The sequence below is a fragment of the Lithohypha guttulata genome (genome assembly GCF_036872675.1).
Source record: "Lithohypha guttulata strain CCFEE 5908 chromosome Unknown scaffold_1, whole genome shotgun sequence".
Classification (NCBI taxonomy): domain Eukaryota; kingdom Fungi; phylum Ascomycota; class Eurotiomycetes; order Chaetothyriales; family Trichomeriaceae; genus Lithohypha; species Lithohypha guttulata.
The window spans coordinates 422,147-447,268 of NW_027042750.1; the positions used below are offsets into that span (position 1 = coordinate 422,147).

At 49.3% G+C, this 25,122-nt stretch overlaps 12 protein-coding genes across 12 annotated transcripts; 8 read left to right on the forward strand and 4 right to left on the reverse strand.

Moving 5' to 3' along the window:
- Positions 1–100: 100 nt before the first annotated feature.
- Positions 101–1,926, reverse strand: LTR64_000150 (uncharacterized protein; the record flags this gene model as incomplete). Its single annotated transcript, XM_064894536.1, has 3 exons — positions 101–397; positions 493–1,147; positions 1,196–1,926. The coding sequence occupies 3 exons, from the start codon at positions 1,924–1,926 to the stop codon at positions 101–103; spliced, it is 1,683 nt and encodes a 560-aa protein (XP_064757223.1).
- A 1,132-nt stretch (positions 1,927–3,058) lies between these two features.
- LTR64_000151 (uncharacterized protein) lies at positions 3,059–4,004 on the forward strand (the record flags this gene model as incomplete). The annotated part of the gene is made up of 2 exons (XM_064894537.1): positions 3,059–3,595; positions 3,648–4,004. The coding sequence occupies 2 exons, from the start codon at positions 3,059–3,061 to the stop codon at positions 4,002–4,004; spliced, it is 894 nt and encodes a 297-aa protein (XP_064757224.1).
- Positions 4,005–4,043: 39 nt separating this feature from the next.
- OTU2 (OTU protein) lies at positions 4,044–4,913 on the reverse strand (the record flags this gene model as incomplete). The annotated part of the gene is made up of 1 exon (XM_064894538.1): positions 4,044–4,913. One exon carries the CDS (start codon positions 4,911–4,913, stop codon positions 4,044–4,046), a length of 870 nt encoding a protein of 289 aa, XP_064757225.1.
- Positions 4,914–5,569: 656 nt separating this feature from the next.
- Positions 5,570–6,730, forward strand: MKC1 (mitogen-activated serine/threonine-protein kinase; the record flags this gene model as incomplete). Its single annotated transcript, XM_064894539.1, has 2 exons — positions 5,570–5,682; positions 5,734–6,730. 2 exons carry the CDS (start codon positions 5,570–5,572, stop codon positions 6,728–6,730), a joined length of 1,110 nt encoding a protein of 369 aa, XP_064757226.1.
- A 590-nt stretch (positions 6,731–7,320) lies between these two features.
- Positions 7,321–7,890, forward strand: LTR64_000154 (uncharacterized protein; the record flags this gene model as incomplete). The annotated part of the gene is made up of 2 exons (XM_064894540.1): positions 7,321–7,436; positions 7,482–7,890. The coding sequence occupies 2 exons, from the start codon at positions 7,321–7,323 to the stop codon at positions 7,888–7,890; spliced, it is 525 nt and encodes a 174-aa protein (XP_064757227.1).
- Positions 7,891–8,420: 530 nt separating this feature from the next.
- Positions 8,421–10,850, forward strand: LTR64_000155 (uncharacterized protein; the record flags this gene model as incomplete). The annotated part of the gene is made up of 3 exons (XM_064894541.1): positions 8,421–8,513; positions 8,561–10,580; positions 10,630–10,850. 3 exons carry the CDS (start codon positions 8,421–8,423, stop codon positions 10,848–10,850), a joined length of 2,334 nt encoding a protein of 777 aa, XP_064757228.1.
- Positions 10,851–12,696: 1,846 nt separating this feature from the next.
- LTR64_000156 (uncharacterized protein) lies at positions 12,697–13,510 on the reverse strand (the record flags this gene model as incomplete). The annotated part of the gene is made up of 2 exons (XM_064894542.1): positions 12,697–13,364; positions 13,420–13,510. 2 exons carry the CDS (start codon positions 13,508–13,510, stop codon positions 12,697–12,699), a joined length of 759 nt encoding a protein of 252 aa, XP_064757229.1.
- A 564-nt stretch (positions 13,511–14,074) lies between these two features.
- Positions 14,075–16,974, reverse strand: LTR64_000157 (uncharacterized protein; the record flags this gene model as incomplete). Its single annotated transcript, XM_064894543.1, has 2 exons — positions 14,075–16,697; positions 16,748–16,974. 2 exons carry the CDS (start codon positions 16,972–16,974, stop codon positions 14,075–14,077), a joined length of 2,850 nt encoding a protein of 949 aa, XP_064757230.1.
- Positions 16,975–17,656: 682 nt separating this feature from the next.
- On the forward strand, positions 17,657–17,965 carry LTR64_000158 (uncharacterized protein; the record flags this gene model as incomplete). The annotated part of the gene is made up of 1 exon (XM_064894544.1): positions 17,657–17,965. The coding sequence occupies one exon, from the start codon at positions 17,657–17,659 to the stop codon at positions 17,963–17,965; it is 309 nt and encodes a 102-aa protein (XP_064757231.1).
- Positions 17,966–18,892: 927 nt separating this feature from the next.
- On the forward strand, positions 18,893–20,503 carry utp15 (U3 small nucleolar RNA-associated protein 15; the record flags this gene model as incomplete). Its single annotated transcript, XM_064894545.1, has 2 exons — positions 18,893–19,417; positions 19,448–20,503. The coding sequence occupies 2 exons, from the start codon at positions 18,893–18,895 to the stop codon at positions 20,501–20,503; spliced, it is 1,581 nt and encodes a 526-aa protein (XP_064757232.1).
- A 1,117-nt stretch (positions 20,504–21,620) lies between these two features.
- LTR64_000160 (uncharacterized protein) lies at positions 21,621–23,501 on the forward strand (the record flags this gene model as incomplete). Its single annotated transcript, XM_064894546.1, has 1 exon — positions 21,621–23,501. The coding sequence occupies one exon, from the start codon at positions 21,621–21,623 to the stop codon at positions 23,499–23,501; it is 1,881 nt and encodes a 626-aa protein (XP_064757233.1).
- A 587-nt stretch (positions 23,502–24,088) lies between these two features.
- LTR64_000161 (uncharacterized protein) lies at positions 24,089–25,023 on the forward strand (the record flags this gene model as incomplete). Its single annotated transcript, XM_064894547.1, has 3 exons — positions 24,089–24,256; positions 24,374–24,727; positions 24,829–25,023. 3 exons carry the CDS (start codon positions 24,089–24,091, stop codon positions 25,021–25,023), a joined length of 717 nt encoding a protein of 238 aa, XP_064757234.1.
- Positions 25,024–25,122: the final 99 nt, after the last annotated feature.

Consider the following 25,122-nt stretch of genomic DNA (forward strand, 5'->3'; position numbering starts at 1 on the left):
GTATAGTGCAGGACGAGCGAGTCCGAGTCTGTCAAGTTTTTGTGCCCGAGAAGTGGCCGGCCTTGCCAATGCAGGTTCGCACGGCAGTCACGTCGCCTTCCTACCCGACAGCATCGTCCATGCTCTTTCTCCAGCGAGGCCCAAATCGCCGGATTGCCCACACCACAACAGCGGAGCTCAGAGTCCATAAACCAAGTATAGTGAATACCCAGCCATTGCCAATCGCGTTAATAAGAGGCGCCCCTGCTATTGCTCCCGCACAAGAAAATATGTTTCGACAAAAGTTGTTCACAGCCACACCTGAGCTGGAACGTTTGGGCATAAACTCGGTCAACATTGTGGTTGACATGGCAAAAATGAGCATGCTTCCAATCCCGTAGAAGAAATTCGCGATCATCTGCAAGAATACGTGTCAGCATAACAGAATCTACATCTCGGACACCACACAGTGTCGCATGTCCAGTGGGATGCTAACTGAAAGTGAAGACTTACAGGTACAATCCAAATGACACCATAATTCACTGTCCAGCCGTACCAAATCAGCGCTGCTGGGTAGATAAGGGCTCCTAGCCATGCATTCTCCCGCATCCTGTCTTCAGGGAGAAGCACCAATGGTTCGTTGTCCTTCTGCCGTTTTCGAGCTTCACGTGCCATAATTCGATCCATCCATTTTCCGCCGAAGAGTGAAGCGAGAATATAGCCAAGCGAATTCGGAATGTATAGCAGACCTAAGATTATTGTTGGAAACTCATAAGGCACTTTCTCAAATGAATACTGAATCGAGATGTTGAGTAAATACAAAGACCCAAAAGTGACTGACGAGTAGTATACGCAGAGCAAAACCAAAGGAAAGCGCAGATACGTAAGTACTGAGAGTGGATCGACAAATAGCATGCGCAACAACTTCGCATACTGTTTTGACTTCTGTTGAACAGATTGTCGAGTCGAACTTCGTGTCAGAGGTGGTCGGGAAGGATCATTAGTCTCGGTCGCAGCCTCAGCTACCACATCCTTTCGTGCTTGCAACGTTTCAGGTAAGGCGAAGAAGATCAGCAGTAATACCAGAACACCATAAATAGAGAGTGCCCATTGAGTTGCTCGCCACCCAAACTTCTCGCCGATAACACCACCGAGAATTGGTGCGAATCTGATAGATGTTAGTCACCAGACATCGATTTGAGGATGAGCAACTCACAAAGGCCCACATAGTGGACCAAGATAGAAATAACCCATCGCTCTGCCTCGTTCGAAACTTTCCCATACGTCAGCTATCGTACCAGCTCCGACAGCTTGGACACTGGCGGCAGCACCACCATTGAGCATCCTCATAATAACCAGCATGGTGATGTTTTTAGATATAGCGCTAAGCACGCCAAATACCGTGAACATAGCGAAAGAGGTTAGATACACTGATCGCCGTCCTAAAGTTTCGGAGAAGGAGGACCACCACAATGGAAAGATCGCCATGCTCAACATATACAAGGCGACCGATAGGTTAGTGATGGTCGGGCTCGAATGCAACTCATCAGCTACCTGGTTTAGTGCAGGCAATATGATTGCTGAACCAACAGGTGCCGCCGCTGCAGCGATGGCCACAACCACAGTAATCAGCCATTTTGTCGTGTTAGAGTAGTGCACAGGCTCAGTCACCTCGGGTATTATCGCGAATCGAGCAAAAAGACCACGTCTCTGAGAACGAGGAACTTTGACCAAGGGTTGCTTTGTGGTTTCTACCCTTTCCAGATCTCGCTCTTCGTGGTGCGAGTGTAGATCAGCCACTGTGGAGACGCACGAGTGAGCATCATCTTGTGTAATTGGCGAAGTCTTGTCGCTGTCGACTGCTTCATAATGTTTGAGCTTCTCGTCAGTATTGATGCCATCCGAGGTCATTAAAGATGAAGTTTTCTCTTCGGATCTTTCCGCCATTGAACTTCTCTCGTCACGAATTGTTACTGCTCATTCACAAATGAAGTGTTTCGACTTATCCAACACATGATTCGTGTATATCTCCCATGTTCAAGACACTGGTTCGCGAGCATCAAAGTGACGGTGTGACCGTATATTGAAGGAAAGCAAATCGGTGTACAACATACTCGAGTATTGCCAGCTGCCCCAACTGGCGCCAGTATGCCACGAAGGCTTGCACAGTACGGCTAGAGCACGCTCACACAACGGCGATGAGCGAACAAATGTACCGTGGTTTTCTCCTTCCCCACAATCGAATGCACTTTGATCTCTTCAGCCAATGGCACTTTGCAATGGTATCGTTCGATATGCCGTGTTTACCGTACACAAAGCCAAAAAGCTTGTGCTAGCCAGGGTAAAGCTGCATACTTTCGTGTCCGTCCGACACGCTTGCAGCTGGTAGCATCTTGCACAGACCGAGGTTTATATGAAGAAGGAAGTACGCTGCGGGTATTCGTGACTGATAACCACAGATGTTAGTGAGCCTTTGTGGTGCGATGAAATCATGGATTGATGCATTTTATGGTGGAGAAGCATGATGCCGGTCTACAATGCTAATTCATATAGAAGAAGGCAGCTTTATCCTTGGTAAAACGTGGCCAGAGCAGTACGGATCGAGTGAGGAATGCCATTTTTGTTCTGTATCTTGTCAAACTCTAGCAAGGCGGCGCAATCAAACAGTATCTTCACTCCTTTGCATCATTTGTCTGTTGAAAGGTGACTGGCTTTGAAATTCGTAGTAAAGAGCGCCATAGATAACAGTTTGTCCTTCGTCAGTAGTGGAGCGGATGAGTTTCCCAAAACAAAAGAGTTTATCATCATTCGTGACTGTGACCGACGATGAACTAAGGAAGTCGCGGTCATATAATTCAGATCAATCAAGACACTCGCCTAGCAGCTGTACCCAGGGCTTCGACGAGGCTTAATATAGTATATGTACTCAGCTTTACACCGTGCACGAACAACCAATCTCTCTGCCAAGTCACTTCGTGGACAACACGTGAATCAGTCAGTACGACTCAGAGACTATATATACACAACAAAATACCCAACCATCTACCTCTACACCCCGTACGACTCGAATATGGCAACCATGCCTTCAGCTACTCGCCAACCTCAAAGAGACTTACCACTTGATGAGTCCCGAGCCGTCATGAGAGGCAATTTTGGGGGAAAGTCTGGCAAGGAGTACCACGACGGGTGGGAGGCTATGTGGCAAGCAGGGAATTTCTTGCCATGGGATAGGATGGTTCCATCTCCTGCTTTGGCAGATACTCTCAACAACCACTCTCAGGTCATCGGAACTTCCATGCTTGTCCTTCCAGACGGAACCACAAGACGAAAGAGAGCTCTGGTGCCGGGATGTGGTAGAGGAGTGGACGTTATGCTGTTGCAAGCCTATGGCTATGACGTGGTTGGGTTGGAATACAGTGGGACGGCTGTCGAAGCTTGCAAAACGTATGCAAGGGAGACAGAGAATGAAGAACTCTACAAGGCCAGAGATGAAAAGGTAGGTAAGGGCAGTAAGATTTATGTCCAAGGTGACTTTTATGCCAACGATTGGTTGGAGAGAGCTGGCCTTGGTGAATATGGGAAGGAAGGTGTCTTCGAACTGATATATGATTATACCGTAAGTATCGTACCTCGTGCTCGATATCACTATTGTCTGACCAATGTCACAGTTCTTCTGCGCCATGCACCCTTCGATGAGACCAGCATGGGCCAAGCGAATGTCTACTTTGCTAGCATCCGATCCCCAAGCTAATTTGATATGCCTGGAGTTTCCGACGAACAAGCCTGCCGAGTCTGGCGGGCCTCCTTTCTCTTCACCACCAAAGGCATACATGGAACATCTAAGTCATCCTGGCGAGAATGTGCCATATAACGACAAAGGCGAGGTTCGAGTACAACCATTGGCAGAGTCTGGGCCTGGAGCCCTGGAACGAGTTGGCCATTGGCAGCCTGCTAACACACATCAGATTGGCAAGGATGCTGAGGGCAAAGTCAACGATAATATATCGGTCTGGAGGCATAGGTAGCGTCGTGAACGAGTCAACAACCACACAATTAGAGCCTACTCAACCTGCAGCTGCTTTGATTAATGCATTATAATGCTCGCCCAGACCGAAGCTGTGTTTGTAGTAAGCAAGCCAGATATCTTGTTTGGCCGAGTCATTCGATTTTATCTCTTCCACATGCCCGTCAGCTTGCAATACATGGATGTTTATGTCAAAAGCTTTGGCAATTGCTTGTAGCTCAAGATGACCACCCCACTCAGCAGTTGATTTGATCTTGTGGGTATAGCTGTCAATAGGCTCCTCCATAAACGGGGCAAAATCGTCGGGATGAGTACCGATGTATTCTGCTGCAGCAATCCTGACGTTTCTATAGTCCTTGCCGTTTAAAGATGGAATGGTATGTGCGCACGCAGAATACAAGCAATGCCCGTCAGGTCGTATAAGAGTTTCAGACAGCCCACGGTCGCTCATCTGTTGCCTCATAGCCGTCAGTTCTTGCTGCCTCTGATCTGGCATGCTTGCAGCTTCACGTTCTGCAGCTTGGATTTGTGCCTCTTGCTCAGCAGCCTTCCTTGCAAGACGGGCTTTCTGTCGATTTGGCTTCTTGGCTCTTGCATCGAGTGCTGCTTGTGCATTACCCGTCGCTCCTGCCGGTTGCTGCTCAACATTTGGGGAGTCAAGACGACCATTGTGGTCCGCCTTCTTCTCATCTTCGTCTTCGTTGTGCTGTGAAGTTTCATCATCTGGTGAAGTGGCTGGTATCAACGCCAAGAGTTCGGCCTGCTGCCGCTCTTTCAGTTCTTGCTCCAACCTCTCACACTCATCATTCACACCTTTTCGCGTCTTTTTGGTAGCGTTCTTCTTTTTCGACGTGATTTTACCTTGCAACTCCTTCAATTCTAGGCGATGACGCGCCCGAACCTCCTCCATCACGAATTTTGGACGGCTACCATTAATAAACAAACTTTAAAAAAAGGTTAATCACAGCGTCTGCTGTGCTGAATAACGGGACTTCGCCACTCCGTGTCTTCTTTTGAAATGTGACAGTGAGATTGTTCACTGCCCACAATCTTGAGATGGTAAGAATGTGGATTGATTGGTTGATCTACAAACCACAATTCAGCTCCGGTCAGCCTCGCGCGTTTGAGTGGTGGAGATGTTCGAGGTCAATGCCCCTCACTGGCCGTGAGCGCGCGTGGTCCCGTGTGGGCTCGGCGGGTAGCGCTTTGATTGCTGTTTGCATGAGAGAAGCTCATCTCGACAACTTGATAAGCACAGAGTAGAAGAGGTCGTCAAGTTTTGATCTTTGTTGGCGTTGCTCTACAAACGAAAAGTCGCTCGCTTGAACAAAGAGTGATAGCTGACGAAACCGCTCTAGCCCCTCACCATTGGCAGCGGTACAACCCTTGCATCTATCTGTTTGGCAGGCAGCACACTACGCTACCTACACCGCGAGTGTCAGCATTCAAAGTCTCAGAGTTTCAGCTGGTTCTATATTTGGATTCCGAATTGGCTATCGAGCCATATAGTCCTCACATTCTGATTCACATATCACCCCCGAAGTCTGAGTGCCTCGATCGCCCATAATGGCTGACCTATCCGGCCGCAAGGTCTTCAAAGTGTTCAACCAGGATTTTATTGTTGACGAGAAATACACTGTCACAAAAGAGTTGGGCCAGGGAGCATATGGCATAGTATGGTAGGTCAAGAAGAGTGCAAGAGTGGGGATCTCGCAACTGACTCGGTGCAGTTCAGCCACAAATGCTCAGACGGGCGAGGGTGTCGCGATTAAGAAGGTTACCAATGTCTTCAGCAAGAAGATCCTGGCTAAGCGCGCCCTGCGAGAGATCAAGCTGCTTCAACATTTCCGAGGTCACAGAAACATTACATGTCTGTATGATATGGATATTCCACGTCCAGACAATTTCAACGAGACCTATCTCTACGAGGAATTGATGGAATGCGATTTGGCAGCTATCATCCGTTCTGGTCAACCACTGACAGATGCACATTTCCAATCGTTCATCTACCAGATTCTTTGCGGCCTCAAATACATCCACTCTGCGAACGTCCTTCACCGAGACCTAAAACCTGGCAACTTATTGGTCAATGCTGACTGTGAGCTCAAGATTTGCGATTTTGGGCTAGCTCGAGGTTTCTCCCAGGATCCTGACGAGAATGCTGGCTACATGACAGAATATGTTGCTACGAGATGGTATCGTGCTCCTGAGATTATGCTCAGCTTTCAGAGTTATACCAAGGCTATTGATGTATGGTCAGTCGGTTGCATCCTCGCAGAACTGCTTGGTGGCCGTCCCTTCTTCAAAGGTCGAGATTACGTCGACCAACTTAATCAGATCCTGCACTACCTTGGGACACCAAACGAGGAAACTTTGTCCCGGATCGGATCTCCCCGAGCACAAGAATACGTTCGAAATCTTCCATACATGCCCAAGGTTCCTTTCACGAGGCTATTCCCTCAGGCCAACCCGGACGCACTTGATTTGTTGGACCGTATGTTAGCCTTTGACCCATCGTCGCGCATATCGGTCGAGGAGGCACTCGAACATAGGTATCTACACATCTGGCATGATGCCTCTGACGAGCCTGCATGTCCAACAACTTTCGACTTTGCATTCGAGGTTGTGGAGGACGTTGCTGAAATGCGTCGTATGATTCTCGACGAGGTCCGGAGATTTCGAAATGCCGTCAGGCACGCTCCACAATCTTCAGGCATGTTATCCTGATCCCTTTCCGTGACGTGACTAACAGAAAGTAGGCCCTGGTGGCATGAACGTTCCTATTCCGACGAATCCGGTGCAGTACAAGACAAACGATCCACGTCCTCAGGAGCCTGGCCAGCACCACGGCAACGATCTAGAATACGATCTGCAGAACGGAGCTGATATGATAATGAGAAGATAGAGGTATACCCTAAGTAAGCAATCTAGAAAAGCGCAATGACATTGGCTACATTTTCACGGCCTGAACGAAGTATAGGACGTGCTCGAATTTGCGTTCCCGCCAGCGATGAAGCACGGGTGGAACATGGACCATCTTATGTCACTAATCTGCTGTCTGATACCTATTTGTCGTGCTCTCTAGTGCTCAATGTGTTAAGCCCAAATATGTTCATGCAAGTGCCGAATCGTGCAAGTGCTAATGAGACTAGACTAGAACAATCTTGCCCAGTGGTACCTGCCAGAGAATTTATGGAATGTGAGCATGGTCCAATGTACTAGTTCCATCCATTAGTATACCTACTTATGCGCCACCATATCGCAGCGGTTTCAACCACAAATCCTGACTGTGTCGAGACAAAGTAGTCTTCTTCGAAATGGCAATTCATTGTGCTAAACTGATAGCAGCAGCCTGTCTTGGCTTCTGGGCTGCTAGTACAACCGCAGCACCTACTATCACATCAGTCCAGATAGAAGAGGAGTACCAGCCTCTGTGAGTTTCCTCTACCCTATCCTGTTTCACGACTAAACTTCCCAGTCCATTCTTCTTGAACGCTTACAATTCAAAGCGTCGGACTTTCGCGCCCAAATACCTCACCTCAAGCGGCTCAGTCCAACCCACCTATGAGACCGCGAGCTCATTCGTCCTAACAAGTTATGGTGGTCTGAGCACACTCTCCACCGAGGACTCTTTTGCGAACCTTTACCTTAGCACTGATAGCTCGACTATGAGCATGCTATGGTCGATGAGTCTGTCTTTGAACACGATCTATGCGGGATTTAGTTTTGAGGATACACAGCGTGGCCAAGTTCTGGTCTGGAAGGATGCGAGCTTTGATGGTGGTCAGGCAAAGTTTTGTCAAGGAGCAGGAATTCAGATCTGGTTCTATGGAAAGATGCCAGCGAATTGTGAACTGGTTGATCTCGTCGCGGTCCATCCTAGGTAGTCAAGTGAGGGTATCATACGAGGCTGAGCGTGTTTGAAGGGCTCTTCGTGTCCGAGGAGGTACAATTGATGGTGGTAGAGCCGCGTCACTGACGAGAACTCTTTCACTGGACTGGCAACGTGCAAAAGAGAATGCATGGGTATCCTTATAGTGACAATGATAACATCTTATGGCCACTAACTACCACCTTTCAATGTATTCTGTAGACATGAGCGACGCAGCAGGACGCTATTTCGTATAGACGACCTGCGAGCCGCCTGGACCCACTTTCGGCCCAAGCCAGCCACCCCTCGCCACTGACGCAAGCCCCGAAAGTTCAAAGAACTTCAAGTTTAGGGTTCATGCGGACTCGTTGAGACCAGTTTCCACAGACGAGGCGGAATTCTCCCAGCACTCTGCACCAGCCACTGCACGACGTATTCGTTGCCGTCACAATCCCCTGTACTGCGTTACACACTATTCCAGAGCAGCTTCATGACAGCAGACCATTCTACAACGGTGCTCGACTTCCACGACACGTTGCGCCCACCATGATGCGCAGTAGCAAGCCCATTGCGTCTATGCAGAAGACGTACGATGAATGCTACTTGATCTGCTCAACTGCCGTCTTCTTTGAGTCGCAGGTAAGAATGCTTTTCAAGCGAGTGCTCCATGGTACTGATCTCGACAGAACAATGAGACTGAAGCCTTACGGTCATGGCGAGAAGCGCTTGCTCATATCTACCAACACAATGCTACCCGAGCATCATCGGCATGGTATCCCAAAACCGGGACAGAACGCTCCCTTATGAATGCCTTGAATGAGATGGAAAACCAATGCAAGGAAAGGGTGGACTTGCTAACGGCACTAAAGGATAGCAGGACTGAAGCTGGACAATCAGAGCCTTCCAGCAACCTGAGCAGGGCCAGCCTGGTCGCTAACAACGGCTCAGCAACATGGCTCGGTGATGGTAGCATTCCTCCTGCACAGTTGTCACAAATCCCGTCGTCTTCCTCTTCGAGACCGCCTCTACCTATCCGCCGGAAAAGCAGCGGTAGTGTACTCGATCAGCCTGGTTTAGGTGTACCTCCGAACTTGCCTGTTCCTGTGACAAAGAAGGCGTCGAGGAGTCCAAGTCCTGACCAGAGAAGGCCCATGAGAACGACACTAAGACCTGAGAAGAAGGGTATGAGATACGCTAGGAATGCGGACCAGCCACGACCAAATACTTTGAAAGCCGCTGGGCTTGCTTGGGATTCACGCGCTCCAAGGTCGAGCTCTACCGCAAAGACTGACTACGATCCTACCATTGAGGCAAGGTTGAGTGCTCAGGCGGCCAGGAGAAGCCTCGATATGCCTAGGAACGAGTTGGATCCCAAGACAAGCAATGTTGTCTCTATGCCCGACCCAGCCGACTATGCTAGCCCTACTTACAATCTTGCTGCACAAGCTGGTCAAGCATCCTACGATCCACGACCATCTCCACATAGTCCAAGACGATCGTATATGAAATCTGCTCCAGACTTACGGCCACAACCCGAAAGTAGTTCTCCTCTGCCGCCAGCCACCAAGGACACTCCACCTCCTATACCGACACACAGGATAAAACCTGCTGAGATCAAGTACAGAAAGGAATTCTTCGGTACAACACAGTCTGTGCCGCAATCTCAAGCGGATGCAATACTCAGGAGAGCATATGCTCAACCAGATCCCAACTTGGTAGACCCGAAACCAACCGGCCTCGCAAGAAAGCCAGTCGGCTCTCCAGTAAACACCACATCAACTACTCGTCCACCGATACCAAAAGCGAGACAGCCATCAGCCGATGATATTCCAACATCATCCCGACGACCTCGATCCCAGGCAAGAGTCGACCGGTCACACGGCTCAGGTGCAATCACACCACCTTCGACCGATGACGATTCTTTGGAAGATGAATCCCAACAAGAACCCGAGAGGTCGGCCTTTGAGCTACGCGTTGAAGCCCTCCTGGCCAACCTGCCTAAAGGTGTGGATCCATTCGCTGCTAAGCAAATATTGAACGAGATAGTGGTACAAGGTGATGAAGTCCATTGGGAAGATGTTGCAGGCCTTAATGCAGCCAAAAAGGCCCTGAAAGAAGCAGTCGTCTATCCATTCCTGCGACCAGACCTATTCTCTGGCTTACGAGAACCTGCTCGTGGTATGCTGTTGTTCGGACCACCGGGAACAGGCAAGACCATGCTTGCTCGGGCTGTAGCAACAGAGAGCAAAAGTACTTTCTTTGCTATCACCGCCTCGACGCTGACAAGCAAATGGCATGGTGAAAGTGAAAAGCTAGTACGGGCTTTGTTCGCCTTAGCTAAAGCATTGGCTCCCAGTATCATCTTTGTCGACGAGATTGATTCGCTACTTAACAGCAGAGGAGGTGGCACCGAACATGAAGCCAGTAGAAGGAGCAAAACAGAATTCCTTATAGGATGGTCAGATTTACAGAGAGCTGCAGCAGGAAAGGACACATCAATTGGTGATGCGACTCGAGTGCTCGTCCTTGCAGCAACAAACTGTCCTTGGGATATTGACGAAGCGGCGCGTCGAAGGTTTGTGCGAAGACAATATATACCATTACCAGAATTGGAGACAAGGGAGGCACAGCTGCGAACTTTACTGAAGTCGCAGAAGCATTCTTTAAGTGAGAGGGATATTGTGACGCTAACAGCGCTTACAGACGGTATGTACCGACCTCGTCTGGTCCTCGAATTTCTACTGATAACTTACAGGCTACTCCGGATCCGACATAACAGCACTCTGTAAAGATGCTGCCATGCAGCCTCTCAGAAATCTCGGAGAAGCACTACTCACAACCCCCATTGACCAGATCAGACCTATTTCGTTAAGCGACTTTCGTTCGAGTTTGGCCAACATCCGGCCTAGCGTTGGTAAAAAGGGCTTGGAGCAATTTGAAGAGTGGGCCGCAGAGTATGGCGAACGTGGTGCTTAAAGAGATCATGATAGTCCGTGACTTGGCTCATATTTTGTGGTATGGATAGATCATGAGGAACGACGCATATTTTAATGTGTAGACGTGTTGCATAGCAGTTATTGGACAGATCAGCTTGGATGCATTGAACGGAGTACGGCTTATGCTGGCGGCCAACTTGGAGCGTTGACGAAACAGATTATTGGTGCAAGATCTGTATAGTATTCTCGAAGATGATCAAGAGTCCCGACACGCATCCTATTTGAGAATCTGTCCTATGTGACCTCCCTTCATCGTTCTTGCTGTATGACCTAATTCGTAATTCCGTGGTTCTTCATTTCGACTTCGTTTTAGGAGAGTTTGTTCATTCACGAACCTTATCTAAACATACCTATCTATATCGCATCATTACGACCTCTACAAACACCTACGAACGTCGAAGTCACTCTCTATGCCCATCCAACAACTATCTAACACTAGTATCGACCTAAAATGCCAGATCGTCGCTCACTGCCATCTACCTCCTCCTTCCTCCTCCATCTGCGCCGCATCCACAACCACAATGTTCGTACCTTCCTCACCCAGCCCCTGTCCGAAATCTCCGGCTCCCTAGGGGACCTAGGCACATTCCTTCCGCTCCTCATCGCCCTCGCCTCCTCACCCACTACACCCCATCAAATCAGTCTCTCGACAACTCTGGTTCTGACTGGTCTGTACAACATCGCAACAGGGATCCTTTTCGGCATCCCGCTGCCCGTCCAACCCATGAAAGCTGTCGCCGCGATAGCGATTGCGAAAGGTTTGACGAGAGGAGAAGTCACGGCCGCGGGGATTTTTGTTTCGATATGTATAGGAGTGCTAAGTGTGACGGGGTTGCTGGAAGTGGTGAATCGGTGGGTGCCTGTGCCGGTCGTCAAGGGGATTCAGGTCGGTGCTGGGTTGTCGCTTGTTGTTGCGGCGGGGACGAGGACGTTGGGGGAGTTGAATTGGTTAGAGCCCGATTGGGCCGATAATAGGATTTGGATGGTTGGCGGGTTCTTTGGGTTGTTGTGCTTGAATCTTGGTGGGAGGATTGGGAGGTTGCCCTTTGCTCTTCTTGTTACGGTGCTGGGTGTTGTGTTTGCGCTTGTGCTTACGGTGCAGAGTGGACATAGTCTACCTGGTTTCCGTCTATGGAAGCCTGAGACTATGGTACCTCATGCGCAGGACTGGAGAGTCGGTATCCTGGATGCAGGACTAGGACAGCTACCGCTCACAACACTAAACTCAGTCATCGCCGTCGTCGCCCTTGCAGGCGACCTACTCCCTGAAGTCCCCAGCCCAACCGTAACAGGTATCGGCCTCAGCGTCTCAGCAATGAATCTGATCGGCTGCTGGTTTGGGTGCATGCCAACCTGTCATGGTAGCGGCGGCTTAGCAGCTCAACATCGCTTCGGAGCACGGTCCGGAGCCAGCATTGTCTTCCTAGGCCTACTCAAACTACTGATCGGACTTGTATTTGGAAGCAGCTTGACGGGCTTACTTGACAGATTTCCCACAGCTCTACTAACGGTCATGGTCATTGCTGCTGGGCTGGAGCTAGTCAGTGTAGGCGAGAGTCTGAATAGCACATCGAGAGCAAGAGACTTGAAGCAAGAGGCAGGCAGAGGAAGTCGAGATATCACAGAGCTGGAGAGTAAACAGAGATGGATGACTATGATTATGACTGCAGGCTTGTTACTAGCGTTCAAGAACGATGCAGTCGGCTTTCTTGCTGGAATGTGCTGTCATTGGAGCTATCAAGTCGCTTCGTGGCTAGAACATCGTTCACAAGACAGCTCAGACCCTGAGCAAAGACCACTACTGCAGAATTGATAGCTCTCGCTGTCTACCAAGCTATAGAACCCGACTTGCTAGTAAACGTAGCAGTTGACCCTTGCCTCTCCGTTGCCAACCTCACAGCATCGGACACATCGAAAGTAGCACCCGCCTGACCATCCATCGAACTTCCAGACGTCTTAGTCGGACACGTAACATTCACCACTACATTCGGGTACTTCGCAGCATAGTGCAAAGCCAACCTATTCACCGCTGCCTTACTCGCACTGAAAGCGATTGACACGTCCTCCGTTCCTGAATTTCCTGCAGCGTTAGACATACTCGCAGACTCATCCCCCAAAAAGATAATCCTAGCACCTTTGCTATGCTCCAGTAACGACATCGCCCTCTCAGTCAGTAGCGCCGTCCCAATAACATTAACACCAAATACTCGCTGCCACAGCTCTCGCGACCCCGTGCCTTTATTTGCCGGTTCCTCACCCGTATAATTCCCAGCGTTAATCAGTATGTCGATTCGGCCAAAGTGCTGCTCGATCGCCTTAACCCCATGGTCGATGGACTGGTCGTCTGCTGTGTCGATCTGGATCGGGTTGACGTTTGACGGCGCACCCATTGAGGAGGCGGCTTGTTCGCCGGCGTGAGCTTCGTTGCAGCCGAGGAGGATCTGGTAATCTGAGCGGAGGGAGGTGAGGGTTTTTACTATTTCGTAGCCTGGGCCTGAGCATGGTGAGTTAGTTTGGATGTCTGAGTGTACGTTGGGATTTGTCAGTACCTGTGTGGCCTCCTACCACTAGGACAATGGTCTTGTTGGCTACTGCTATGCTCGAGCCAGCTCGTTGATATCCTGGCCTTGGCGCGGCCATGTTTGTGTTAGTAGTAGGTGTAGTCTTGAGTCTCTCGCCAGTACTGTGAGAACGGATTAACCTTCAGATTGGACTTTGCAACAGTTTGTTGACGAACTGGTCATAAGAAGAATCTATCGACCAGATGCCTCATGAACAAGTGTTTCATACACACCAGGTGTTCGAACGGTGGCTATCTATTTTTACTCTTTCCTGATTGCGTACGTCATAGTCGAATTGTACTTCACTGCCTACTCCATAAAGGCCTGGAAACCCTCACACGGCTTGCAATGTCGTTTCGCATATGGTAGCAGTGAACATCGAATTCTGATTGTGAAGAAAAGGCAAAAGGCTCAGCGAACGAACTCCGAGAAGGTGTACATTCGTGATGTATGAAACCTCATGAATTCGCAGCAATAGCGCACAGCATATGCTCATACGTGTTGGGTATCCTTTGAACGCTCAAAACACCTCCCATAGATCAAGATTATTGTGCTGTGCTAGCCAAAGCTGACTTGTCCAGATCATACCTTTTCCTAAATTCGCAAAACTATCTAATTATGATTACACTCGACTACCTTGTTTCTACCACCTTCGGACCATACTTCTCCCCATACTCCCTTGGTGATAATTATCTCGACTTGGAATATTGATCAAGCTCATTTCTGCCGCGAATGAGTCATCACGATGCGCCTGGTGCTGCTGATATCCTTGTTGAGGCCGTTGTGCTTCGATGTGGTTCTCGTAGCTGTAGTCGTTTCGGTCGTCGTATGTATTTTGTTTGTACGAGTTTTGTCTCTTGTCATAAGATTGTCTATGGACATCCTCAACTGTGGGAGCAGAGTAGTTGCCATGGTATGATTGTGGCGGTTGTTTGGTTGGTGTCGAGTCATATGGCTTATAGTCAATGACTTTGACACCGTTGTGGTGAGGGTTATACGAGCCCCTACGTGAGTTAGCGACTGGTACTTGATACTCAGACAAGGATGGCCTGGTCAAGTGAGCTGGGACCCGATTATCGTATGAAGGTTGTCGAGGTTGTAAAGGACTTTGCTGGTGCTCGGTTCCACCATCGTCAGGACGCTGTGGAGGATTTACCATGGCTGGGGAAGATACCGCAGCCGCAGAGGTGGAGACGTATGGCTGATTTGGTAGAGGTCGCACATGAGGAGGCTGAATCTTCTGATGTCGGTTTCGACCTCCAACGAGGCTGCTAGGAGTAGTGAGCGCTGAAGAAGGACTGTCTGGTTGCGACATCAGTCGCGGCAGTTCAGCTGGACTACTGTGAAGCGAAGGTGCAGTGCCTCCACGACTGCGAATGACTATAGGCGAAGGTCTCGCGCCGACTGGTCGATTCGAGTCGTTTTTGGATCGAATGTGAATAACATGCTCTGGTTTCCTCTGCTTCCTCTCAGGTTCAGGCGCCCATGTATCCGCAGGCAAATGATCAGATGGATCGATCTCGCGACCGTCATTACCAATTATTGGCCCAAGATCACGCAGCTTCTCGACTTCCCGCAATCTCTGGGCTTCCTTTGCCTGCTCAGGTGTTTCAAAAGCAGTGTTCTCGTTCGTGACAGGGCTCGACCCAGGGTTGAGAACATCGTAAGAATCGGGATTGAAGGGCACACCATTGAGCCGATGAGGTTTTGCACCAACAGCTTTGCGTGTAACAATGGGCCGCAATCCTGGACTTGGAGGAGCGTCTTCAACAGTAGGTTGATAGTCTTCTTCATAACCTGAGTGGTAACCCTGAGGTGTCATGTGCTGTGACTCTTCAGTAAGCTGCTGATCAAAACTCGAATGACGAACATCGTACGATTGCCGTCTACTGTGCGTGGTCGCTATGTGCCATGGCAGCTGGGTCTCCGAGCTCTGCGCCTGCTCAGTGTACGTGCTTCTCCGACCAGAATGGTGTGAGACTCCTTCCAGTGTAGCATGTGCTTGGCTTGGGGTCTGCATATACACTGTATGTCGTTGAGAAGGTGGTGTACAAACTTGGTTAGTGGTTTGTCTTGGGATTCCACAATCGTCTTCCAACGATTGTAACGGACTTCTATTGCTTAATGAGGAGCGCTTGGCGCCGATGCGGAGTGGTTCAGGAATATAAGCGGAAGGTGGACATTCGTCTCGTTGACGTCGTGGAGGGGTGTCTCTGTGCTTGGGAGGGAGTGGTGGAGGCGCATCTGCGTGCATAACTTGTAGGTGAAGTTCGTGCTGGCTCATCGACTGTTTGAGAGGGCTCTCGATGTATGATGGCGTTGCATAACTATTGCTCTCGGATTGTCGGTGGTGATGGTACTGAACAATCTGCCCATCTGAGTTGGTCGAAGTCGCCGTCGGTCGATGATCTGGCGTAATCTGTTGGACAGCAATAGGCTCTGAATGTGTATGAATTGATTGAGGTCTTTGGTGATGCCAAAGTTCCTGCTCATCAGGGTATTCTGGACCGTAACTCATATCTCTTGGTGCGTAGTGGTGACTTTGAGTTGAAAAGTCATTCGAAACAGTGCTATATGCACTGTAGGCATCAGGCGAGACGTCTGCAGAGTCTTGGGCAGAGGAGCTTTGTCGGATCTGCTGTGGTTCTGTATACGAAGGAGATTGACCTCGATAGTGACGCAGTGGCTCAGCTGCTTGATGTGAGGCTGTGGAAGGTGCGGGCTGATAGTGATGCAGATCTTGAGGTTGTTGATAGGACGAGTACCTCAGTGATTCGTCTTCAGCTGGTGGGAGGGGAGGAGCATGTGCTTGCTGGTGCCGCTCGTCTGTTGGGAGGCTTGGTGGAGGTTGGGCAATGGTGGTATCGGCATAAACAGATTGCGATTGAAGGGCTGCCGAGCCAGCAGGACTCGAGGGCAAAGGCCTCCGCTTTATCTCTCGGGGTCCCAAAGATCGTTGTGCGGGCAGAGAAGGCTCCGAGCTAACCTCATCGAGCATCGATAGTAGTCTCTCTCGCCTCCTTCTCTCTTGCGGCTGTTCTCTTGTGTCGTAGAATGTAAGCTCCACTCTGATATCGCCAGCATATTTGCCCTTGAAATTCAACTGGTGCCAAAGATCACTCTGTCCGCCTCCTAGCTTAATGACATCGTAGAGATCGATCCAAGCTTCACCGATAAGTTCCGTCTTCTTGTCGTCGTTAAATATGGAGCATTTCAGTTTGTAGTAATCTGGAGAGTCGTGGACATTGAAACGCAGCTCTTGATCCCTGCGTTACTGTTAGATCGTGAGCTTGAAGTTGCTTATTTCGAGTCTTACCATTTAGGAGTTTGTCCACCTCGCCGATCAGTACCTGTCTTCTTCGCTTCTTTTGCAAGTCTCATGGCACAGTAAGGATCTTGCTTGCCCATTGCTTTCCGGTTAGGCAGGTTCTTTGCTCGGTCGACCACAGCAACCAGTGTTCCAATTTCAGGCCCATCGAGAGTCATGTCTGAAAAGATGCCAGCCGCATGGCCGGCCTTCTGTTTCGACTTGAGGATGGCCATTGCTGAGATTGTATCCGTGATCGAGTTCGAAGGCTTCGACGTACTGCTTATAGTCGTGGGGTCGCAACGGTGAATTGATGAAAATCGGTGCGAAGCCTCAGTCTTTCACCATAATTACTCCGGCTATGTTGTTACATCAATTCGTAGGCAGGTCCATGCAGGAAGAGGAAAGCGTTAATCGACGTTGGGGTTCTTGTGACAGTGGTAGTACTGGTATGTGTACAGTTTCCAGCCTCTGGAATTTAAACCTTGTCACAGCACCGAAGAAGGCTGGGAAAGCGCACTCAAGAAATTTTAGGCAAACATCAAGTATAAGGCCTACGCTGCATGTCCAATAACTCGGTACTCATTTCACTGCTCTCAACAGCAACAGGCTTTGCTGGTAGCTGTGGACCATGGACTCGGTATTGTTTTGATGATGCAAGACACGAGATTGGCTTGTGCCAAGCTTTTCGACGTGTCGCGAGAGGCGCGGTTAGCTCGAACCTTGGAAGTTGCGACCTGCTCGTGAGGGTATCAGTCACGGTAACTTGCCGCATAGCTGCTAGCAGTCGGTATAGAAAAGGGTAAGTATGCTTCGTCGTTCTGAGCAAGGTAGGACAAGTTAGTCTTCCTTATGTAGCACACCTTGTGAGCTTTAGGGATTATACCTCGCCCTAGTCTTGCGTCCTACTTGCACAAAATGACGACTGGATCTACAGACCTGCAACATGTTGATGCTCACCTCAAGAGATTACTCGAATCGCGTCAGTTTCCGAAGACTATCTGTCCTTCAGAAGTCGCTAGAGCGCTCTCCCAGAAAGAACTTGCAGATAATGGTGTCGACTCATGGCGTGAACTCATGTCTGCCATCCGAGAGTATGTCTTCCTTCTGAGAGACAAGGGTGAAGTCGAGATTGTGCAAAGAGGAATCGTTTTACCCGCTAGCCAGACGTTGCATGACACGAGAGGTCCAATACGAGTCAGATCTGCCACCGTTACAGGTACGTAGAACCAACAAGACTATTATCGCACGGAAAACTGTTCTTCCGTTGGTTGCAAGAGAGATGATCCCACGAGGGTGTACTGCATGGGTGTGGCTGTCGGAACTCGGCTAAATATTGGCCTGCATCAATTCTGGATGGCAACATCCGTGTTATAGGCCATCCGGCCTAAAAACTATCACGATTGACCTACAATCCGAGATTGCAATGGATGCTGGTACAAGGTCTCTGGTCATGCTTGTCCTACTCGATGGCATCCACTGCTGTTTGTCTCCAAATGCTCATGAGTGCAATTGTGGTATTATAGGAAAGGTAAGAATGTCAGCGTTTGGGCAGCAACGATAGACTTGCAAGTGTTAACGCAAGATCAGCTCAACTTGAAGGCAATTAAGGTAGCTCCAATCGCAGATCTAGGAGGAAATGACAGTGCGCCGCTGAGATACGACGGTTTGTTTCCCTCGCGAGCATCGACGAGACGAAAATGTTGTCCTGCCAGTATGTGCCAGACAAGTATCTGCACTGTTTGCGGTGTTTATTGATGCATGGGAAACGGCGTCTGGTGCGAAACCTTCCACTACATTTGAGATGCTTATACAATGTTGACCAACACACGCCTGGGGTCGACCTGCGGATTTGTAGCATGGAGGGCTACTATCGTCTTGCAATGGATGTGTTATGATGGTAGTTGTATGGTAGGAATGCTGGATTGAAGGTCGATAGCTGTGGAAGAACATGAGACTGTGAAGCTTCTGGAGCAAAAGGGTCATTCTCATATAAGTTCTCTCACGTGATGTTGACTCAATCTTATCGATAAGAATTAAGAGCTAGCGCTGGGTTTTCTTTAGCGGCGCATCTCACAATTTGGTAGTGAATACTGACGGTCCGTTCATTGCATTCTCAGGTTCTCGCGCGGCCAAGGTGGTCCCCACGACAACATGGCAGCAGAAGTGCAGCCTGTAGCACAAGTCAAGCTAGCAGCTAGACCATCATCTCTATCACCAGAACAGATATACTGGCGCAGTTTTAAGACGCCAGTCAAGCACACTTCGCCTACCAAGCATGGCATTACACATATCTCCCAGCCCGCAAGCTCTGCTACCGCAAACCCCTCAGACTACTTCGTTGTCTCGACTGGCGCACGAGTTCAGCTTTATTCCATAAAGACACGAAAGCTCGTGAAGACGATAACACGATTCGACGATATCGCATATAGTGGAGAGCTCAGGCACGACAGTCGGGTTCTGGTTGCAGGAGATGAAACAGGCGCAATCCAGGCCTTCGATGTGAATTCAAGAGCGATCTTAAAAACGTGGAAAGAACAGAAACAGCCTGTGCACGTCACAAAATGGCATCCGAAAGAGACCACTTCGCTCATGAGTTGTTGCGATGACAGGACTGTGAGGTTATGGGATCTGCCTTCAGATAACTCAATCGTGACTCTCCGAGGACATACAGATTACGTGAGAAGTGGCTGCTTTCTGTCTGGCCAGAACAGCAATATCATTGTGTCAGGAAGTTATGATCAGACTGTAAAATTATGGGACTCGAGAACAGCGGGCAGTGCTGTGATGACATTTCAGCATGTTGGATCTGTTGAGGAAGTGCTGAGTATGCCATCCGGAACAACGATTGTGGCATCCGCCGAAAACCGAGTGGCCATCCTCGATATCGTCGCTGCAAAGCCTCTACACATGATCACGAATCATCAAAAGACAGTCACCTCGTTATGTATTGCCTCTCAAGGCTCACGATTAGTGACTGGAGGACTGGATGGCCACATGAAGGTTTTCGAAACAGTAGGCTGGAACGTGGTAGCAGGATCCAAATATGCTGCACCCATTCTGAGTCTTCAAGTTATCACTACTGGAACGTCCAGAGAAGACAAGCACATAGCTGTTGGGATGTCTGGTGGCAACTTGAGCATCAAGACAAGATTATCAGGCGAGCAGAAAGTAAGGGAACGAGAACGGCAAAAGGAAATGGAAGCACTATTAGCTGGTCGTATAGAGGAACACGATCGGAAGATAGCCAAGCTAGCCAAGAAAAGAGGCGCTGGCTGGGAACGAAGATTGCGAGGTCGAGACTTTAATGGTGAGGATGCTGACATTATCATCGAAGGTAATGTCAGGTCGCAAACAGACAAGAAAATGAAGGTATGGGATCGAGCGATGCATGCGCAGAAGTTTGCAGAGGCTCTAGATCATGCAATTGCAAGCAAGCAACGTCCTATAGTGCTTTCGATCTTGACCGAATTGCGATACAGAAGTGCACTACGAGCTGCACTAGAAAACAGAAACGAATCAACTTTACAGCCTATCCTGCACTGGGTGTGGGCGAACATATCCTCGACACAATATACGCAAATCTGTGTACAGGTTTCCATGACCATTATGGACCTGTATTCGCAGCACGTTGGCTCGAGCCAGACTATATCCAAGCTGGTTGACAAGTTATACAATCAGGTAAAGGAAGATGTAGTGCGCTCTCAGCAGGCCATTATGACCAAGGGCATGCTCGACCTATTACTACCAGATATAGCGGCATGAAAAGCTAAGTCTCGCGCCGATTTGAGTACTGGGATAGCTGCGTGGAGTCATGCGGAGTGAATAGAGTACACGATCCATATCAACAGAGTCCTACGGGAACTGCTAAGACAGGTTCCTAGAACAGATGGAGAAGCCAATTTGCTCTATCGACATGAACAGTTGAACATCTTAGGCCGAGCCTATATCGTATCCTCCTTTTGCGAGCTCCTGCTCCATCACCAATTTGAGATACATAAATCTGAGCCATCGAAGCAAGCATAGCATTTGATGAGCAAGTGTGGCAGCTTCCAGACAAATGCTCAATATCTCCAGCAGCCATCAGTGCCGTCAATGCCGAACTGAGAAAACCCTTCAAGACGACCCACCCGTTCATACAGAAAAGGAGAATGTGTCGAGGCAAGAACAGGTATCAACACGAGAGTGGCTGCATAATCTTGCGGTGGAAAATGTCTCGAGATTGGTACTATTTATACTCAGAAAAGTTCGCGATTTCCTCGACATGCACAAAAGTACAGGCACATTCCGTCGGCAATAGAGGATCTTCGCCCACGTGTTTCGACTCAATATGAAAACGGTCAACCACTACATCCTGCAAGATAGATATGTGGACTATGTGTTCCTCAAGAGGATCATAGAGAGACGAACAAACATCCACAAGAATGCAGAGTTCCCATACGTACAGGCCGTGCTACCCGTTGTAAAACAGGCTCAGCTTTAATTGGCTAAGCTCAACAGCCGAGGCATTTTGCATTAGCTATGGCAAGCGCGAAGACTCCACTTGCAAACGCATTTTGCTCGACAGACTTGACAAGGAAATCTACTTCATCATTCCACTTCATTCACGTTCATTCAACCCAACAGCATCGCTTCGAAGTTTGCCGCCACTTTCTTATTCAGACTCTGCATCTCAAGACTTACATGTGTTCTTTCTTTATCTATTTCTACCTATCTTCACGACACTCACTACGACAACATTAACACGGCGGGGTTGACGACTTCTTGCTTCAGAAGTGATTGACATTAACAGACTTTCTCAAAACTATTTTCGCAATATTGCAATCTAATATCGTCGAAGCGGCAGGAACACTCACTAAGAGCCTGCACCAAGTCACAAGCCATGAGTGAGAAATCAGAAGAGGCAGCGGTTGCCAATCCAGTACCCAAACAACATTCGCTATATCGTCTGGTCACAGATCAAGCCAGAATTGACGACGACGTCCTCAACTACAAGTACGATGGGTCTGGCACTACAGAAGACCCGTATGTCGTGACATGGATTCCTGACGACGCTGGCAACCCTATGAACTGGACAAAGAGTACGAAATGGACGATTGCCATGGTCGCTGCTATGGAGTGCTTTGCGACCGCCTTCAGTTCCAGTGCCTTTTCCGGCTGCATTCGAGAGCTTGTTGCGCACTTTAAAGTTTCCACAACTCTTCTAACGGCAGGTATAAGCTTGTTTGTGTTGGGATTCGCGTTGGGACCTCTTCTCTGGGCGCCATTGTCCGAGATCTACGGAAGACAAAAGATATTCTTCGTTACCTTCCTTGCCTTTACTGTTTTCGAGGCTGGTGCTGCTGCGGATGCCGGTGTGGCAACTCTTTTGGCTATGAGATTTCTTGCTGGCTCGTTTGGTTCGTCACCATTCACGAATGCTGGAGGCGTGATAGCAGACATTTTTCCAGCCAACGAGCGAGGCCTAGCTATGGGAATCTTTAGTCTTTGTCCATCGGCTGGACCAACCCTTGGACCTTTGGTTGGTGGATTTTTGGGTCAGAGTCGAGGCTGGCGATGGGTTATGGGCCTAATGACTATATTGGCTGGTGCTCTCTGGATTATCGGCTCCCTCCTTGTACCGGAGACCTATGCTCCCCTATTACTGCGAAAAAGAGCAGCTGAATTGTCAAAGCGCACTGGACAAGTCTACAAAACCAAGATTGACATTGAGAAGGGAGAAATCTCGGCCGGAAAAGTTCTCAGTATCGCGTTGGTGCGGCCGTGGCTTCTTCTTTTCGTGGAACCGATCGTATTGATCCTATCGATCTGGCTTGGCATTGTGTACGGCACACTATATCTCCTGTTTGGTGCTTTCCCAGTAGTCTTCCAGCTAGAAAGGGGCTGGTCCGAGGGTGTGGGCGGACTTGCTTTTCTTGGAGTCGCGCTCGGCATGGTTGCAGCAATTGCCATGGGAGGAGTGTGGCAGAAGCAATACAACGCAGCTGCAGCTAAGAATGGCGGGGTTGCACCGCCAGAAGCTCGGTTACCGCCGACTATCATTGGAGGGCTTGCCATTCCAATCGGTATGTTCTGGTTCGCATGGACAAGCTATCCATCGGTACATTTCATGGCCCCCATTGCAGCCGGCGTACCTTTCGGCTTCGGATTGACCCTTCTCTTCCTCGGAATATCGAATTATCTAATTGATTCGTATACAATTTTTGCTGCATCAGTACTAGCAGCAAACACAGTATTAAGGTCTCTGTTTGGTGCTGCTTTTCCCCTCTTCACAAGAGACATGTACAACAATCTGGGTACACAGTGGGCTTCGTCCGTGCCTGCCTTTCTGGCACTATCGATGGTACCCGTGCCAATTGTGCTATATAAGTACGGAGCCGTCATTAGGTCCAAATGTGTGTACGCTTCAGAAGCTGAACGAGCTATGAGCTCACTGAGGGCGAAAGCCGCTCAAGGTCCTTCCGTAAGCACAGTGACACGAGCATCTTTGGAAACCTTGAGCAGTGAAGAAACGAGTACGATAGCACCAACAGACGAGAAGAGTATCGTTGAGCCGATCAAAGCACCAGCAACCACTCGACAACACGTGGCAGGCGATGCAAGCGATCCTCAGAGATTGTTGCGGACAACAAGCAGAGCCGAAAGCCTAGGTGAGGCAGCAGCTTACGAGGCGAGTCCATACGATATTGATCGCGTCAACACCAATGCTTCAGTGGCGGGTGTGGATCTTAGGCGGATTAGAACGAATGCATCTCAGCGATAAACTAGGAAAGTGGCTTTGTTTGGAAACTTTTTCCGTCGCGTTCAAGCAATAGATTGTAGCATAGCATAGACTCATAGACTGTAACTACTAGACTAATGATTTCATGAGCCATATAGCACATGACCCATCTCGAACTCTGGTGTGGAAGGAAGCGATAACCTAAGCTTACAAGCACTTTTTATTGGTTGAAATGATCTCCGATAAGCCCACCAAGTGTGCCATTTGTGCAGCCTCTCCAAAGAGTGTGAACATTGTGGACTCTCCGCAGTGTAAAAGGCAACCTGCGACATCAACTGGGCACAACATCACATCTTGTAGCACTGTTGTTGCTCAGGCGAAGCTCATCCTATCTCGGTGTTTGTTCCAGCGCATTTGGTGTCCCTCACCTCGAGTCTAGGCCACCTGGAGGTATCGAGCTTCGCCTTCATACAGACCATACCACGCCCCCACGATCTACAACTACGGTTCGAGTGTCCATCGAGCAGCCCCCTTCGAAATCCGTAACGGCGTCTGGTCTCTAGATCCTAGGCTTTCTGCCCTCTCACAACCCAAGCAAGCCATTTTTGCGAGTACAAACAGTCTCAAGCATGGGACGAGGCTTCTCGCTCGTGCCTGGTGGGCGCGGGACCAACTACACTGGCATGCTCACGAGGAGTATAGTCTTCTCATCGGTTCTATTCATCTTCCTCGCTACAACAGGCATGACGATCGCAGCGATTATTGTGCCGAATTGGTTGATTTATGATAGTGTTGTGGTAAGTCACATGGGGATGAACGAGATGAAGGACCTATCAGGCATACGAAAAGAAATATACATATATATGTGTATATTCATACGCACCAAAAAAAGAAGCTAACGTATGTCTCTACAGGGCCACGGCAAACACACCTCCCACATCCACAAGCAACTCGGCCTGCACAAACAATGCTCCAACACTGCATCAATCTCTCCTTCCTCCTCTCACCACCACTCCTCCGAGAACGACATCCACTGCACCCCCTACCCCCGGTACAGCGACTGCCACGCCGAAGACCGCTACTTCTGCTCCATGTGGCGCAGCGTCGGCTTCCTAATGAGTTTTGCCGTCGTCCTCGAAGGCATGACAATCGCAGCGTTTGTGGTTTTGATACTGGGAGGGAAACAGAAGAGGGAGCAGGGATGGGGGTTTATGGCTACTATGGCGGCGCTGGCGGCGTTGGTGCAGGCTGTTGGGATGGGGATTGTGGTAAGTTCACATCACTTAGAAAGAAAGAGCGCTTGTAGTGGTGTGGGAAGACGTGCGGAAAGATGTAGGATAAGATGAGCTAATATTTGTGTCAATTACAGATATACCTCCGCGACAACGACGACAAATTCAGTGTACCTGGGTGGTATCTGGATAAGAGCTGGGAAATGTGTACAGCGAGCTGGACATTACAGGTTCTTGTGGCTATCGCGATCACATTAGCTGCGTTGTGTTTGCCTAGTGAAGGTGGTTATGAGCTCATTCCGGACAGTATACGACAAGAAGAGGAGCCTTGATGTGTTTAATGGAACAGTGTCCTACGTATTTATGCAAACTGTCACGTTGAAGCTCGGAGTCCAGTGGTGTTGAAGGGCGTTATGTTGTTCTTTACGTAA